A 16518-nucleotide genomic window follows, 5' to 3' on the forward strand; every position below is an offset into this window, starting at 1 on the left:
AGCAATTTTGGGCCCTGTATCTCAGGAAGGATGTGCTGGCCCTGGAGAGGGTCCAGAGGAGGTTCACGAGAATGATCCCAGGAATGAAAGGCTTAACATATGAGGAACATTTGAGGACTCTGGGTCTATACTCGATGGAGTTTAGAAGGATGAGGGGGGATGTGATTGAAACTTACAGAATACTGAAAGGCCTGAATAGAGTGGACATGGGGAAGATGTTTCCATTAGTAGGAGAGACTAGGACCCGAGGGCACAGCCTCAGAGTAAAGGGAAGACCTTTTAGAACAGAGGTGAGGAGAAACTTCTTTAGCCAGAGAGTGGCGAATCTATGGAATTCATTGCCACAGAAGGCTGTGGAGGCCAGGTCATTAAGTGTATTTAAGACCGAGATAGATAGGTTCTTGATTGGTAAGGGGATCAAAGGTTACGGGGAGAAGGCGGGAGAATGGAGTTCAGAATCTTATCAGCCATGATTGAATTGCGGAGCAGACTCGATGGGCCGAATGGCCTAATTTCTGCTCCTATGTCTTATGGTCTTACAGTATAGGCCCAACCTGCTCAACCTTTCCTTAAGATCACCCCTTCATCCCAGGAATCCACCTAGTGAACCTTCTCTGAACTGCAAGGATATCCCTCCTCCCTCCTTAAATAAAGAGACCAAAAATGTAAGTGGTTCTCCAGGTGCGATCTCACCAATACCCTGTAAAGTTGTAGCAAGATTTCCTACTTTTATACTCCATCCCCTTGCAATAAAGGCCAACATTACATTTGCCTTCCCAATTATTTGCTGCTAACCTTTTCTGTGATTCATGTACAAGGACATTCAGATCCCTTCGTACTTCAGCATTCTGCAGTATCTACATTTAAATAATATTCTGCTTTTCTATTCTTCCTATCAGAATGGACAGTATCATACTTTTCCATATTATACGCCATCTGCCAATTTTTGCCTACACACTTTACCTCTCAATTTCCTTTGCAAACTCTTTGTGTCCTCCACACAACTTACATTCCTACCTATCTTTCTATGGTCAGCAAATTTGGCTACAACACACTCAGTCCCTTCATCCAAGTCATTAATATAGATTGTAAATAGTTGAGGCCACAGCACTAATCCCTGTGGCATCCAACTAGTTAGAGTTTGCCAACCTGAAAATTACCCATTTATCCTGACTCTGTTTCCTGTTATTTAGCCAATTCTCTATCAATGTTAAATGCTACCCCAACATCATGAGCTCTTATCTTGTGTGGTAACCTTTTATCTGGCATCTTATAAAATGCCTTTTGAAAATCTGAATACATTGTATCTTCTGTTTCCCCTTTATCCACCCTCCTTGTTACATCCTCAAAGATCTCTAATAAATTTATCAAACATGATTTCCCTTTCATATAACCATATTGACTCTAGTTGATTGGATTTTGATTTTCTAAAGGTCCTCTATAATTCCTTAATAATGGATTTCAGCATTTTACCTGTAACCGGCGTTAAGCTAACTAGCCTATAGTTTCCTGCTTTCTGGATGTTCAATGATAACTGTACAATATTCAGCACCATTCGCAACTCCTCAGATACTGAAGCAGTCCATATCCAAATGCAGCAAGACCTGGACAATATCCAGCCTTGAGCTGACAAGTGGAAAGTAACATTTGCACCACACAAGTGCCAGGCAATGACCAACAAGAGAGAATCTAACCATCGCCCTTTGACATTCGATAGCACTATCATCGCTGAAACCCCCAATATCAACATCCTGGGGGTTACTATTGACCAGAAACTGAACTGGACTAGCGATATAGATACTGTGGCTACAAGAGCAGATCAGAGGCTAGGAATCCTATGGCGCATAACTCACCTCCTGACTCCCCCAAGCCTGTCCGCCATCTACAAGGCGCTAGAGAGGAGTATGATAGAATACTCCCCACAGAGCTCCAACAACACTCAAGAATCTTGACACCATCCAGGACAAAGCAGCCCACTTGATTGGCAGCCCATCCACAAACATACATTCCCTCCACCACCGATGTACAGTGGTAGGAGTGTGTACCATCTACAAGATGCACTGCAGGAACTCACCAAGACTCCTCAGACATTACTTTCCAAACCCATGACAGCTACAATCTAGAAGGACAAGGCCAGAAAACGTGTGGGAACAAAACCAGGTTCCTTTCCAAGCCACACGCCATCCTGACTTGGAACTATATTGCCATTCCTTGACTGTCGCTGGGTCAAAATCCTGGAACTCACTCCCTAACAGTTCTGTAGTTGTACCTACACTACATGGACTCCAGCGGTTTAAGAAGGCAGCTCACCACCACCTTCTCAAAGGTGATTAATGATGGGCATTAATTGCTGGCCCAGCCAGAGCCGCCCACATCCCATGAATGAATATTAAAATAAAATTCGGTTACCCTCCTTTCTTGAATAGGAATGCCACATTTGTGCTTTTCCAGTCCACTGGGATCTTTCCAGAATCTAGGGAATTTTTCAAGAATACAACCAGTGCATTCACTACCTTCGCAGCAACTACTTTAAACCCCTCGGATGCAGGCCATCAGGGCCATGGAATTTGTCAGCCTTTAGTCCCATTAGTTTTCCCAGTACTTTTTCTCAAATGGTTTTGATTATTTTAAATTCATCCCTCCCTTTTGCCCCTTGATTTTCTTTTATTATTATTGGAATGTTTTTTGTGTCCTTTACCGTGAAGGCAAATACTTATTAATACTCAAGTCTTATCCTCTAAGGAACCAAATTTTACTTCAGCTGTGCTCTTCCTTTTAATATACTTGTAGAAGCTCTTACTGTTTGTTTATATGTTTCTTAGTAGTTTACTCTCAAACTCTAATTTTTCCTTTTTTTTTTAGTCATCCTTGCTGGTTTCCAAACTTTTCCCAATCTTCTGGTCTACCACTAATCTTCACAGCATTGTTTCGCTTTTCTTTCAATTTGATGCTATCCTTACCTTCCTTCATTAGCCACAGATGGCACATCCTTCTCACAGAGTCCTTCTTTCTCAATGGATATATCTTTGTTGAGAGTTATGGAATATCCTTTTAAATGTCTGCCACTATTTCTCTACTTTCTTACTTTTAACCTATTTTTCCAGTCCACTGTAGCCATATGTTTTCATACCTTTGTAATTGCCTTTATTTAAATTTAAGACACCAGATTCAGACCAAGTTTCTCACCTTCAAACTGAATGTGAAATTCTATCATGTTATGATCCAGAGGCTCCTTTGCCATGAGATCATTAATTAATCCTGTTTCATTACACATTACCAGGTCTAAAATAGCTTATTCTCTGATTGGTCCCAGACTCTATTTTACAAAGAAACTGTCTCAAATACACTCTATGAACATATCCTCAAGGCTATCTTTGCCAATTTGATTCATCCAATCTATATGAAGATTGAAATCACTCATGATTATTGCAGTACTTTTCTTACAAGCCCCCATTATTTCTTGACTTATACTCTGGCCTACAGTTAGTCACCCTATAAACTACTCCCACCAGTGACTTCTTTCCCTTGCTGTTTCCTATTTCCACCCAAGCTGTTTCTACATCTTGATCTTCCAAGCCAAGATCATTTCTCACTACAGTACTAATCTCATCCTTTATTAACAGAACTCCCCCATCTCTTGTTGCTATATTTCCGAAATGTCAAATGCCCTTGAATATTAAGTTCCCAACCTTTGTTCACCTTGCAACCTCATCTCTGCAGTGGCTATCATATCATATCCATTTATTTCAATGTGTGCTATCAATTCAGTCAGCTTATTGCGAATGTTGCATGATTCAAATAAAGAGCCTTTAATTTTTTTTTACCATTTTCCCCTATCATGATCCTATTTATTGGTCTTGTACACTTTTTCCCTTCTTGCAACACTAGTTGTCATTCCCCCTATCGTGACCATGCGCTATTGCTTTGTCATTTCCAGTTAACTTTCTAAAACTCACCTCACCTGAACCCTCCCCACCTCCACCATTTAGTTTAAAGCCCTTTCTGGAGCCGTAAATATATGATTAGCCAGCACCCTGGTCCCAGCATGGTTGAACTTTATGCTTAGTCTTTGCCTTTCTCATAGAATCATGGAATGTATAGCACAGGAGGAGACCGTTGGCCCATCACATCCATGCATGCTCTCTTCAAGAGCTCTCACCTAGTTCCACTCCTTTGCTTTTTCCCATAGCCCTGCATTTTTTTTCTCTTCAGATAATTATCCAATTCTCTTTTGAAGGTCTTGATTGAATCTGTCTCCACCATACTCTCAGGCATGCATTCCAGATCCTAACCACTCGGTGCATGAAAGAATTTTTCCTTATGTCACCATTGGTTCCTTTGCCAATTACCTTAAATTGGCACCCTCTGGTTCCCAACCCTTCTGCCAATGGGAACAGTTTCTCGCTTTCTACTCTGTATGGCTTCCTCATGATTTTGGACACTTCTATCAAATCTCCCCTCAACCTTCTCCTCTTCAAGGAGAAAAATTCCAACTTCTCCAAACTATCCATGTAACTGAAGTTCCTCATCCCTGGAACCATTCTCAAAAATTTTTTCTGCACCCTTTCTAATGGCTTCACATGCTTTCTAAAGTGTGGTACCCAGAATTGGGATCAATACTCCAATTGAAGCGAAGCTGCGTTTTATAAAGGTCCATCATTGCACCCTCTTAGCTGAAGTCCTGAAATAAAGGACATCGTAAACCAAACATTTCGTACCAACTTTATCCAACAACACTTGCAATACCCAACTACTCACCTTTAAGCTTCCCCTTACTGCCAATCTTATGATACCTTTGCCTGGCTTCAGCAAGGCTGACGGAAGGCTGCTGATTTTCAGTGAAGAAGACTGCAGATGGCTTTGCAAGATGCCCTTGAGCAGCTCTGGGCCTTTTGGACCCGGCTTCAGACTGCAGCACTCACGTGGGCTGAAGCAGTTTTGCCTGCGAGACAATTGGTGGAGAGGCACTGGTGGGAGCAAGACTGTGGTTATCCTTAGAAAGGGCAGCAGGTTTTTGCACTACGGTGCCATGGCAGTCACCTGTAGTGGTGGGGTAGGGGGTAGGATTGCCTCAACATTTGGTAATCTGCTGTACACAGACTGCTGTGAGATTTGAAGGCCCCTTTGAGCACTAATATCTGCAGCTATGATGGCAACAGTCTGAGCCTGCATGTCACCAAGCTGCACTTTCATGGCTACAAGCAAATATCTCAGGACTTAAGTCTTAGTTGTGTTGCTTCACCCAGTGCTGCATTAGAAGCTGAGACATCAACTATGAGACGTTGCATCACAGTTGGGACCAAAAGTGATGTCATGGAGTTGGCCAACACATCTATGCTGGAAAGGATGGGCTCCAAGTTCTGCATGAAGCCCTGTTCCAAGATGGAATCGGACTCCTCCATGCTCCTTGAAGTGTCAATAATCTCTCTGGCACACCTGCCAGTGCACCAAATATTTCGGTCCTCTTTAGAGTTCTCTGCAGCCAAACTCATCTGCATCAAATTTATCCTTTGGGGAGCTGGCAATCCTTTTCCCTGGTCTGGTTGCAATGGGCTCTGTCCAGTGACTCACCATGTGCTGATCCTGCCTCTATACTGCCCTCTAAGATATTTGCCTGTATCTGAGCTGGTGCCTGTGAGTATCAGATCAAGTTGCAGTGATTCGTCCTCATCATCCAAAACTCTGTAGATATTTAGGCCAGGATTTTCCCCTCGGTGATTGGGGGCGGGGCCCGGTCGCCGAGGGGAAAATGTTGCGGGATGATGTTGGGAGGAATCCCCGACATCATCCCAGTCCATTTAAATTTTTAGGAAGGCGGGTGGACAGCGAAATCAGCTGTCCGCCTGCCGACCTGTCAATGGCCAATTGAGGCCATTGACAGGCTAGTTAAAGTAATTAAAGAGCTGCCCGTCCAACCTTAAGGCTGGTGGGCAGGCCAGGAGCCCCAGCGTGCTCCAGATTATTGATGAAACTTCATCCACTGGCAGGATGAAGTTTCATGTCCATATTGTAAAAATTAATAAAGTTTATATGGTCTTTATTAACATGTCCCATCTCGTGTGACATTGTCACATGAAGGGGACATGTTAATTTTTTAATGTTTCTATTTTTAATGTTTTTGACACTGTCAGTATTCTCCCTGAGACAGGACTTTGCCTCAGGGAGAAGTGCGTGAAAGAGCGCACTTTGACAGCTGGGGATTCCACCCCCCACCCCGCCCCGCCCCCCCACACCACACAGGAAGCGCACAGTGCTTCCCATCGGGGATGCCGCTGGGTGGGCCTTAATTGGCCTGCCCACTTAAAATGGCGGCGGGCCCCGTTTCAGTGGCAGGGGTCGGCTGCCGGCCCAGCGCCAAGCCGGTGGGGCCCACCCGCCATCCAAGGGCAAGATTCTGCCCTTAAAAAAGAAAAGAGTTAACAAAGTAAGCATTGGTCCTATAGAAAGTGAATCTGGAGAATTAATAATGAAAAATAAGAAGACGCCAGATGAATTAAACTGGTATTTTGCGTCAGTCTTCACTATAAGAGGACACAAGTAACATCCCAGAAATAGCTGTAAATCAGGAACTGGATGGGAAGAAGGAACTCAAGAAGATTACAATCACAGGGAAGTGGTACTTAGCAAATTGTTAGACCTGTGGGCTGACAAGTCTTCGGGTCCTGATGGATTTCATCCTAGGATCTTAAAAGAAGTGGATAGTGAGATAGTTGATACATGGGTTTTAATTTTTCAAAATTCACTGGACTTGGGGTAGGTTCTATTAGATTGGAAAATAGCTAATGTAACTCCTTTATTCAAAAAGGGAGCGAAACAGAAAGCAGGAAACTATAGGCCAGTTAGCTTAACATCTATCATAGGAAAAATGTTAGGAACTATTATTAAAGATGATACTAGCTTTAGCTTTTTAAGTTAACCATAGATGGTGGGTGCTCAGCACTGATCTCTGTGGCATACCACTCGTCATATCCCACGAACCAAAAAATGAGCCATTCTCTGTTTCCTGTTAGATAGCTATTCTTCTATCCATGCCAACATGTTACCCCCTATACCGTGAGCTGGGGCCTCAACTCTTTACGACTTAGGTGAATGATTTGAATGAAGGAACTGATGTTACGGTTGCTAAATTTGCTGATGACATAAAGATAGGAAGGAAAGTAAGTTGTGAAGAGGACATAGGAGGCTACAAAAGGATGTTAGCGGGCAAGGACCTGGCAAGTGGAGTATAATGTGGGAATTTGTGAGGTTGTCCATTTTTGCAGGATGAATAAAAAAGCATATTATCTAAATGGTGAGAGATTGTGGAGCATTGGAAGCAGTCCAAAGAAGATTTACTAAATTAAAACCTGGAATGGGTGGGTTGTCTTTTGAGGAAAGGCTGGACAGACTAGGTTGCATCCAGTAGAGTTTAGAAGAGTAAGAAGGCGACTTGATTGAAACATATAAGATCCTGAGGGGACTTGACAGGGTGGATATGGGAAGGATGTTTTCTCTTGTGAGAGAATCTAGAACTAGGGGCACTGTTTAAAAATAAGGGGTTGCCCATTTAAGACAGAGATGAGGACTTTTTTTTCTCTCAGATGATTGTGAGGTTTCAGAATTCTCTTCCTCAAAAGGTGGTTGGGGCAGATATGACAGGTGGTATGTGCCAGGCTGAGTAAATCCCAAAGGGAAACTTGGCCACATGATCACAACGATTTTGCAATTTATATTTATTATGAGAAGGTTTGTGCACTGAAGTCAGAAGTAATGCATTCACTACCGCCTTTAGAGATTTTAAAGATTAAATTAAAACATTTATTAACAAAAGAAAGCAAAAAGTTAAATATACACAAGATTATAGTTACATAGTCATTTAGTCTTGTAACAGTTCTCACAAGATTTATACTTAACTAGACTGCCAATTACACAATCCTTTCAGGCAACAGTCCAAAAATAGATTATTGACCTATAAAATATCCAGCAAGATCACCACAAGCATCAACTGTTTCTATAGGGGAGGTATTTCAGTTTCTTTCTTCCTCTCACTTGCCAAAGGCTTTTAACACAACCTTGGTTACTGGAACAGCAAACTTCTCCAGGGTGACTAGAGGCCTTTTCCCCCAAGTCTATTTCACACAGTGTACCTTTCAAGATCTCACACGGCCACCCCAATACAGCTTTCCATCTTTCTTTAAATATATTTTCCCTCTTTTTGATCTGTAAATCCCATTGTTTCACCTGTCTTTGCAATTTACTTTTCCCAGAATATAAAAATCTTTCATGTTGTCAGTATGGCCAGCACTCTTGGGGAAAAAAATGTAATAACTTTGCCTTATTTATCTTCCCAGTTGTAAACATCTTACCATGTCCCTTTGAAAAGCCAACAACCTCTCCCCTTATCTAAAAATGTAAATTCCATATTACTTAGCTCGTCCATTAGCATTTCAAATACCTATTTTTTTACACTTAACCCCTTTGATGATTCAAGCCTTGCAGTCTAACAGTCTGCAATTTACCTAAATTATTCACACACAGAAACATACAACAACTCAAACATAAGACTGTTTTAAAGTATCCCACAGTAATATCAGGAAAAATATGAAAGTTCCTTTACACTTTGAATATCTTTAAGGCAGAAATGGACAGATTCTTGATAAACATGAGAGTGAAAGGTTATCGGGGGTAGGTAGGAATGTGAAGTTGAGGTTAAGATTAGATCAGCCATGATCTTATTGAATGGCAGAGCAGGCTCGAGGGGCCGACTGGCCTACTCCTGCTCCTAATTCGTTTGTTCTTATGAATCAATGTTGGCAGTGATGAGACTTGATAGCAGCTTGCCAGACAGCTTCCCAATCAAAAGAGGAGTGTGTCATGGATGTGTTATGTCCCCAAAACTGTTCAACCTGTACACTGAAACTATCTTCATTGAAGATACATAGAATCATAGAAGATTTGCTAGGCTGCAACAATGTCAAGAACTTGAGATACGCAGATGACACTACACCAAGCACAAAGTCAGAAGAGGCACTACAGGAAATTGTAAACAAAGTGAAAGCGAGGAAGATGGAACTCCAATTAAGAATTAATGTGAAGAAGAGCAAGACAATGGTGATAAGCAGAAACTTAACCCTGTAAATGAAAATTGAAATAAATGGACAGGTCCTGGAAGAAGTGAAAAGGTTCACAAACCTGGACAGTTTATCACAGATAATGGGAGATGTAATTGTGAAATCCATAGGAAAATTGATATAGCTATGACCAGCTTTGTCAGAATGAAGGGCATGTTAACATTTTTAAAAATTCATTCATGGGATATGGGCTTTGCTGGCTGGTCCAGCATTTATTTCCCATCCCTAGCTGCCCTTGAGAAGATGGTGGTGAGCTGCCTTCTTGAACAGCTACAGTCCATGTGGTGTAGGTACACCCACAGTGCTGTTAGGAAGGGAGTTCCAGGATTTTGACCCAGCGACAGTGAAGGAATGGCAATATATTTCCAACTCAGGACGGTGAGTGACTTGGAGGGAACTTCCAGGTGGTGGTGTTTCCATGTATCTGCTACCCTTGTCCTTCCAGATGGTAGTGGTCGTTGGTCTTGTCCTTCTAGATGCCAGTGGCTGTAAGTTTGGAAACAGAACATGAATCTTAGGGAAAGAATGAGGTGCTACATTTTGTCATCTATGTTATATGCCTTGGAGACATGAACAACAAACAGACTATTGATGAATGCATTCAAGATGTGGACATATAGGAGGATGTTTCACATGCATGGACAGAAAGACTAATGAGTGAGTGCCAGAAATGGCTGGAGCAAAGATGAAGTTAGTGTATAACATCCAAGAGAGAAAGATACAGTATTTTGGGCACATCATTAGAGCAGATGATTATTGGGGGAAAAGATCAATGGAAAATGTTTGAGAGGGAAGCAGAGGAGAAAATGGATGATGGGTGTAATGGACTGGATGCAGTTGACCTGTGTAGAATGTATAAGAGTAGCACAGAGGTGGAGATCCATGACAATCAACCTCCTGGGAAGATAACACCAACAAACGAATGAACAAACTTTTCTCCACCACATTAAATTAGGAAATATTTCCTCATGCAAAGTGTGGTACAAGTGTGGAACACACTCCCAAAAAAGCAGTTGATGCTAGTTCAATTAATAATTTTAAATCTACATTCACTATTCTGCACACCTTCACCCATAGTGACAAGTGTTTCTGTCCCTTCCACAGCAATGAAATGGCCCTAACTAAAATGACAAATGACATCCTTTGTGACTGTGACATAGTGCATTGTTGCTGTTATCTTCATTTACACTTCTGCAACTATCAGCATAGTTTAGCATTCTGTTCCAATGCCTTTCTTCGATTGTGCAGCTGATTAGAATTGCTCGCACTTGGTTCCGCTATTGCATATCTAACTGTAGCCATGCATTTCCAGAAATAGCTCCTCTTCCTGCTCTGAACCATTTCTCCCAGCATCCCCACATGGACCCTGCCTGCTCCTCAGCAGATGCTGCCCTGAAACAATGTCATCCGCAGCCATGTGGCCAACTTCCACATTTAGGGTGACAATACCAAGCTCTAGCTCTCTGCCACATTTGTCGAACCCTCCATTACCTCTGCTTGTCCAATATCCAGTCTTGGATAAGCTGATATTTTCTTCAGTTACATACTGGGGAGTTAAAAACCATTGTCACTGGTTGCTGCTGCAAACTTTGTATCCTTGCCACCAATTCCATGACCCTCCCTGAACATTGTCTCAGGCTAAATCAGGCTATCATCTCAGCATCTGGCCTGGCTTACTGTTCATTACAAAGAGTGCATCTAAAACATTGCTAACCTTCTCATCTATGCCACACTTGACTATTCCAATGCTTTCCTGGCTGGCCTCCTGATCTGCTCCTTCCATAATCTTCAACTCATCTAAAATTCTTTCACTGTCACTGGGTCAAAATCATGGAACTCTGTTCCTAACAGCGCTGTGGGTGTTCCTACAAAACATTGTCTGCAGCAGTTCATGAAATCAGCTCACTGCCACCTTCTGAAAGGCAATTAGGGATAGGCAATAGATGCTGGCCTAGCCAGTGATGCCCACATCCCATGAATGAATATTAGCAAAATTCTGCTACCCGTATCCTATCCCACTCTACTGCTTGTATCCTTTCCGACAACAAGTCTCTATCCCCAACACTCTCATTATTACTGCAGTACATTGTTTCGTGCTTACCAATGCCTCAAGTTAGAAGTTCTAATCCTTGTGTTTAAATGCCTTCATGGCATCCTCCACTCCTACAGCCCCGACTGCTGAGTTCTCCCTGCTTTTGCCTCTGGCCTCTTGTGTAACCGCTTTGCTCCTCCCACCATTGGCAACCATAACTTCAGAATCTAGGAATCATGGTCTGGATTTCCATCCATAAATCCCAACTCTTCTCCTCCTCCTCCTCTTTGAGCTTTCCCTTCAAACCCACCTCTTTAAACAAGCTCTTGTTCACCCCTCTTAATATCACTTTTTTGTCTCAGTGTCTATTTTTGTCTGATTACAGCCATGTGAAGTGCTTTCAGACATTTTTCTACATCAAAGCACTATATAAATGTAAGTTGATATTGTTCTTGTTTGTGTTGGCTGTTGAAAAGCTATCAGTACAACAATTGTTTTTTGAAGTTTTTGTTCTCCAAATGAAAGTATCTTGCACATGATATGTATCTATTAAAAGATCTTTGGGAATTGGGTATTAGTGTACAGTGGTGCAGCATTGCCATTTATGTGTCTTATGTGGAGAGGTATCCTTTACATATTGGACATGAATGGGATAATAAAATGGATGACATTACAAAGACAGAACAAGACTAATTGAAATATGACCAATTTCTGCAGCCGTGATGTGTACTTACTCCTACTGCTATATAGAGGACACTTCCAAGTGAAGAAGTAAGATAACACTATTAGGTGGCTAATCTACCATTTTGTTCTCTGTAGGAAATCATGGCAGATGCAATAAAGACTCCAAATGTAGTCGTAGCAACAAATAAACCTGGTTTGTATGACAGGCTCGAAGAAATACAGGGACGGTTAGTGGCTGCTTAATGTATTTTTATGCTTATGTTCATGGAAACTTATTTTCTATTACTATTGGCAAATAACTGAAAATATTATGTATTTCATACTAGCATTGTTTCAATATACTAATTCGAGATGTTATTTGGCATAGGGATAAACCGATCAGGAAGGTAAATGGATGATTGAAAGACTGGTGTGGGAATGAAAGGCTCCATTTCATGGGATTCTAACACCAGTACTGAGAGAAGTAATACAGGGTGAAGGGTGGGGTCGTGAAGGGACTGGTGAAAATACATGTAAGTGCAAAGATAAAAGAAGTAGAAGATGGGAGTAAAGATCTGATCAAGGTATAGAATAAATGTAACATGAATGGTCAGGAAACAAATAGTTATGGACTGTAAGTATAAGATAACTTAAACATAAAGTGAGGGAAATAATTAATAAAAACAAACTAAATTGCCTGCATAGCAATGTGCACAGCATCTGAAACAAAGCAGAGGAACTGGAGGTAATACTTTGTAATGAGGTGCCAGATGTAGTTGGGATAACTGAAAATGCTTACATAAACAAAATAATTGTCAGTTAAATATTGTAGAACATAATATACTGAATCTTAATAAATAGACCTGCATGCAATAGGGAGGCTGCTAGCAAGTCAGGAACCCCTGGTAATTGAGGCAGGCTTTGCAATCATTCTTTAACTGAGCAATGACATTAGCATCCTGCTAACAGATTACCCGGCCACAGAGTGAGACGTGATGATAGCAGTGGTCAGAATGGCTTCAGGAGAGCTTGCTTCTGAAGCAATCTGAAGGCAAGAAGATGTCAGGAAAATGTGGGAAGCTTGCCACCCAGTTCTCTGACTCTTCCCTGGAGGTCATATTGGTGATGGAAGGGGTTGAAGGTAAGTCTTCTTCAATATTGCTGAAAAGAGAACCATGTTGCTGAAGCTTATCCTCTTGCACTCATTAGGACAAACACAAGAATACCAAATTTCAAATGATCAATTAATTAAACAACAATTAATACTATAGGGGAAAATGGAGCTGATTGGTTGGCAAGTTGACTCTGATTGGCCAAGGTGTTAATGGAGAAAGCAATAGGGAACTATAGGCTTCCCAAGCTCCTAAGTAATTCAAAAAAGGTGCAAGGCTTAAACATGTTCCTTTTGTTTGCAGAGAATGGGTCCCTGTGTCTGAATCAAATACATTTCTGGACCATGAATGTACATTGCCTCTAGCAAATGAGCCACATTGCAGGCTCGACTGATTATTTTAAATTGATTATTAGTGTAGCTTTTAGCGCACTCAAGATTGTTAAGCGAGTGCTACCCAATCGTGGAATCACATCTAGGTTTTGTTTTGGATTTTGCAAGCATGGGCTGGTTGAGCACGGTCTGTACCATGCTATTATGAACAACTGAAGGAACATGTTGTTTGCTTCAATTAGCCAATCGCTGGGATGTACGGCCTACATACCTGGCCTCACACCAGCACTGAAATTCATACTTGACATCACTCAATTGTGTGGTTGGCCACACTCTTTTTGGACTCATAGCAGCATTCTGTTAGTGGAAATTGCTGCCTTTGTAACCACTGCATAGAAGCAGTGTGAAACATCTTGCTTAACCTGTTGTTCAAATTCAGAGATGCTTTGCCTTTCCAGGGTAACTTGAGGTAGACCAGGCACTTTTCAGGTCCAAAAGTAGCAGTCTTTGGCCCATTTGCAAGTTTGCATGATACACCAAACAATGATCTGATTAGGATAGCTGTTGTTCCACAGAATAGCTTTGATGCACTCTATTTCTGCATCAAGCTTGCAAGGTGAGCAAATGGCCAGGGCCAAAATTACAAGATTGCTGATAAAGTCAATCTCATAGCGAGTGGAGCTATACAAAACCCAATATGTACATTGGCCAATGAAGGTAGGTTTGAGATAGATAGTAGTGGAAAACCCATTAGCAGATCTCTCAACTAACATGTCAAGGTAAGGGAATGCATTAGTCTGTTCCATCACAAAATTGAATATGAGCGCAAGGTGGAGCATATTAAGGTAAGTAAGGAAATCCTTACACATAGCTGCAGATTCAAAATTACGAACATTATCATCTACGAATTGGAAATATGCATGGGGTAGGAGGTTAGGGCTCATTCCATCAAACACGCGTTTCTCATAGAAACTGATGAAAATGTTAGCGAGAGCTAGACCTAGAAGGGATCCCATGGCTACAGCATCTATTTGAGCATACTTGGTGTCATTAAAACTGCATTTGATTGAACAAGTTGCTATGCAGCCCACCTATATTGCTGTGATATAGTGATGCAGTGCAATGTGGTCCTTCAGCAGCATGTTCGTAAATAAGCTTGCAAATTCAAATGAGCGCATTAACAAGGCAGTGCTATTAATATTTAGATCACGTGGAGTCTTTATGAAGGTAAAGGAATCCTTCACCGTGTACGTGGAAAACTCACTAAGAACTGGCTGTAAGAATTCACTCAACCATTTGGCCAATTCATGCTGTGTAGAACCATTCATTGATAAAATAGGGTGTAGTGGAGCATCATATTTGTCTGTCTTCGGCAGCTCATACATGCGTGAATGTAGTGAGCCATGAGGACAAATCCTATCATTGATGTTGCATGGCAGCTTGTTACTCTTACACAAGTCTAACAAACCTTTTTGTAGCTTGCTTTCGAGCAAGGCTTTGCAGATCCAATAAATATGAATTCAGAACCATCATTAAGAACAGGATGCATTTTGTCAACATAATCACACTTGTGTAGAATGACTACTCCAGTCTCTTTGTCAGGCTTGCAAATATATATGTCTGGGTTGGCCCTGAGGCCTCACAATGCCACCAGACATTTGCACAGTCTGTGATAACCTGACAAGCCATTAGATATTCCACAGTATGTGTGCGCAACATCTGCTAGGCACATTTTCAAGGACTCAGCATCTTCATTGAACGGTAAAATAACTGAGAATAGAGGAGTTCAAACTCAGCAAATACCACTTCCCATTTGATGTGGGACATGGGAACACCACAGTTGAAGCCATGTACCAGGACAAATTCTTCGCTTTTGGAGAGTACATGATCAGACAAGTTCAAGTACATATTTGGTGACAGCATTAATCGTACAGATAAAATGTTTCCACTTAAGCGAGTTTACAGTGCAGGTGTGCTTAATGCAAGTTTTGCTTTTGGTGCAGCCATCTATTAAGGCAATATAGCAACATAGATAGATCAAATTGAAAAATGAAAGAAATTTGTGCACCCCAGAACAAGTGCAGTGCAGGGCATGGTGTAGATTAGTTATCCTGCAACTAATCTGCTTGATTTCATCCTGTATAAATGCTGACTGTATCGTGGGACTTTGTCTCACCTTGACATTGCCAATGGTCGAATACACTTTTGGAGAGGTTGGGGAGCCTATAGTTCCCTGTTGCTTTCTCCATGGCAACACCTTGTTCAGTCAGAGTTGCCTTGCCATGTAATCAGCACCCTTTTCTCCTGTAGTATAAATTATTGTAATTGTTTGAAATCTGTCATTCTTGCATTTGCCCTGATGAGTTCAAGATGAAAAGCTTCTGCAACATATCTCTCCTTTCAGCAATATTCAAGTTCTGTACTACCAAGTGACTCTAAGTCCTCTTCTTTGACAGGAGGTAAAAGCCAACCATCCAAAAAAAGCAGACATGGCTAGAAGTAGCAGAAGGCTGTGAGCATCAGTGGTGTGGTGCCCAGGACCTGGGTGTGGTGCTGAAAAAGATTTAATGACCTTATTGGTTCTGGAAATGTGATTGTCATACCACTTTCAGGTGGCATTCATCATTCTCTAACCTCCCTGGCGTTTTCCTGAACAGTATTCCTCTGACCAACAAACCTTGCAGTTCCACACATTCCTTTTTTTTCCAGGAACCTCCTCCAATCTCCATCTGAAAGGGTTTGATAGGGTAGAAGTGGAGAAAATGTTTAGTGGTTTTATAAATATAAAATATCATTAATAAATTCAATAACGAATTCCAGAGAAACATCTTTACCCAAAGAGAGTACCACAAGGTGTAGTTGAAGCAAATAGCACAGATGTATTTAAGGTTAAGTTAAATCAGCATTTGAGGGAGAAAGGAATAGAAGAGCATGCTGATAGGATCAATGAGATGAAGTAGAGTTGGAGGAGGCTCATGTGGAGTATAAACGCTGACATGGACCAGTTGGATCAAATGGCCTATTTCTGTGGTAGACTCAATGTAACAATTCTGAGAGAAACGGAGTAAATGTTTCAGGTTGTGACCTTTCATCAGTCCTGATGAAAGTCATGACCTGAAATGTTCGGTGGAGTTTTGTGCAGATGACGGGGGTTTTGGTTGCCAGCCAGAGAGCCAGTGACACCCCAGCCTTGCTTCTCTTTGGGAAAGCCCACATCATCTTGTGCACACAGGCACTTAACAGGCCAACTGTGGGTCTTCACCTGCTGA

General features: G+C 41.6%; 1 protein-coding gene across 1 annotated transcript in view; it reads left to right on the plus strand.

The window, feature by feature from the left end:
* LOC144699540 (dynein axonemal heavy chain 17-like) overlaps positions 1–16518 on the plus strand; it is a 785608-nt gene that overhangs the window by 312849 nt on the left and 456241 nt on the right. The window contains 1 exon segment of the mRNA XM_078570587.1: positions 11962–12053. Within this exon segment, the coding sequence (XP_078426713.1) occupies positions 11962–12053 (92 nt within the window).

Source organism: Cetorhinus maximus, chromosome 24, assembly GCF_964194155.1.
Source record: "Cetorhinus maximus chromosome 24, sCetMax3.hap1.1, whole genome shotgun sequence".
Lineage (NCBI taxonomy): Eukaryota > Metazoa > Chordata > Chondrichthyes > Lamniformes > Cetorhinidae > Cetorhinus > Cetorhinus maximus.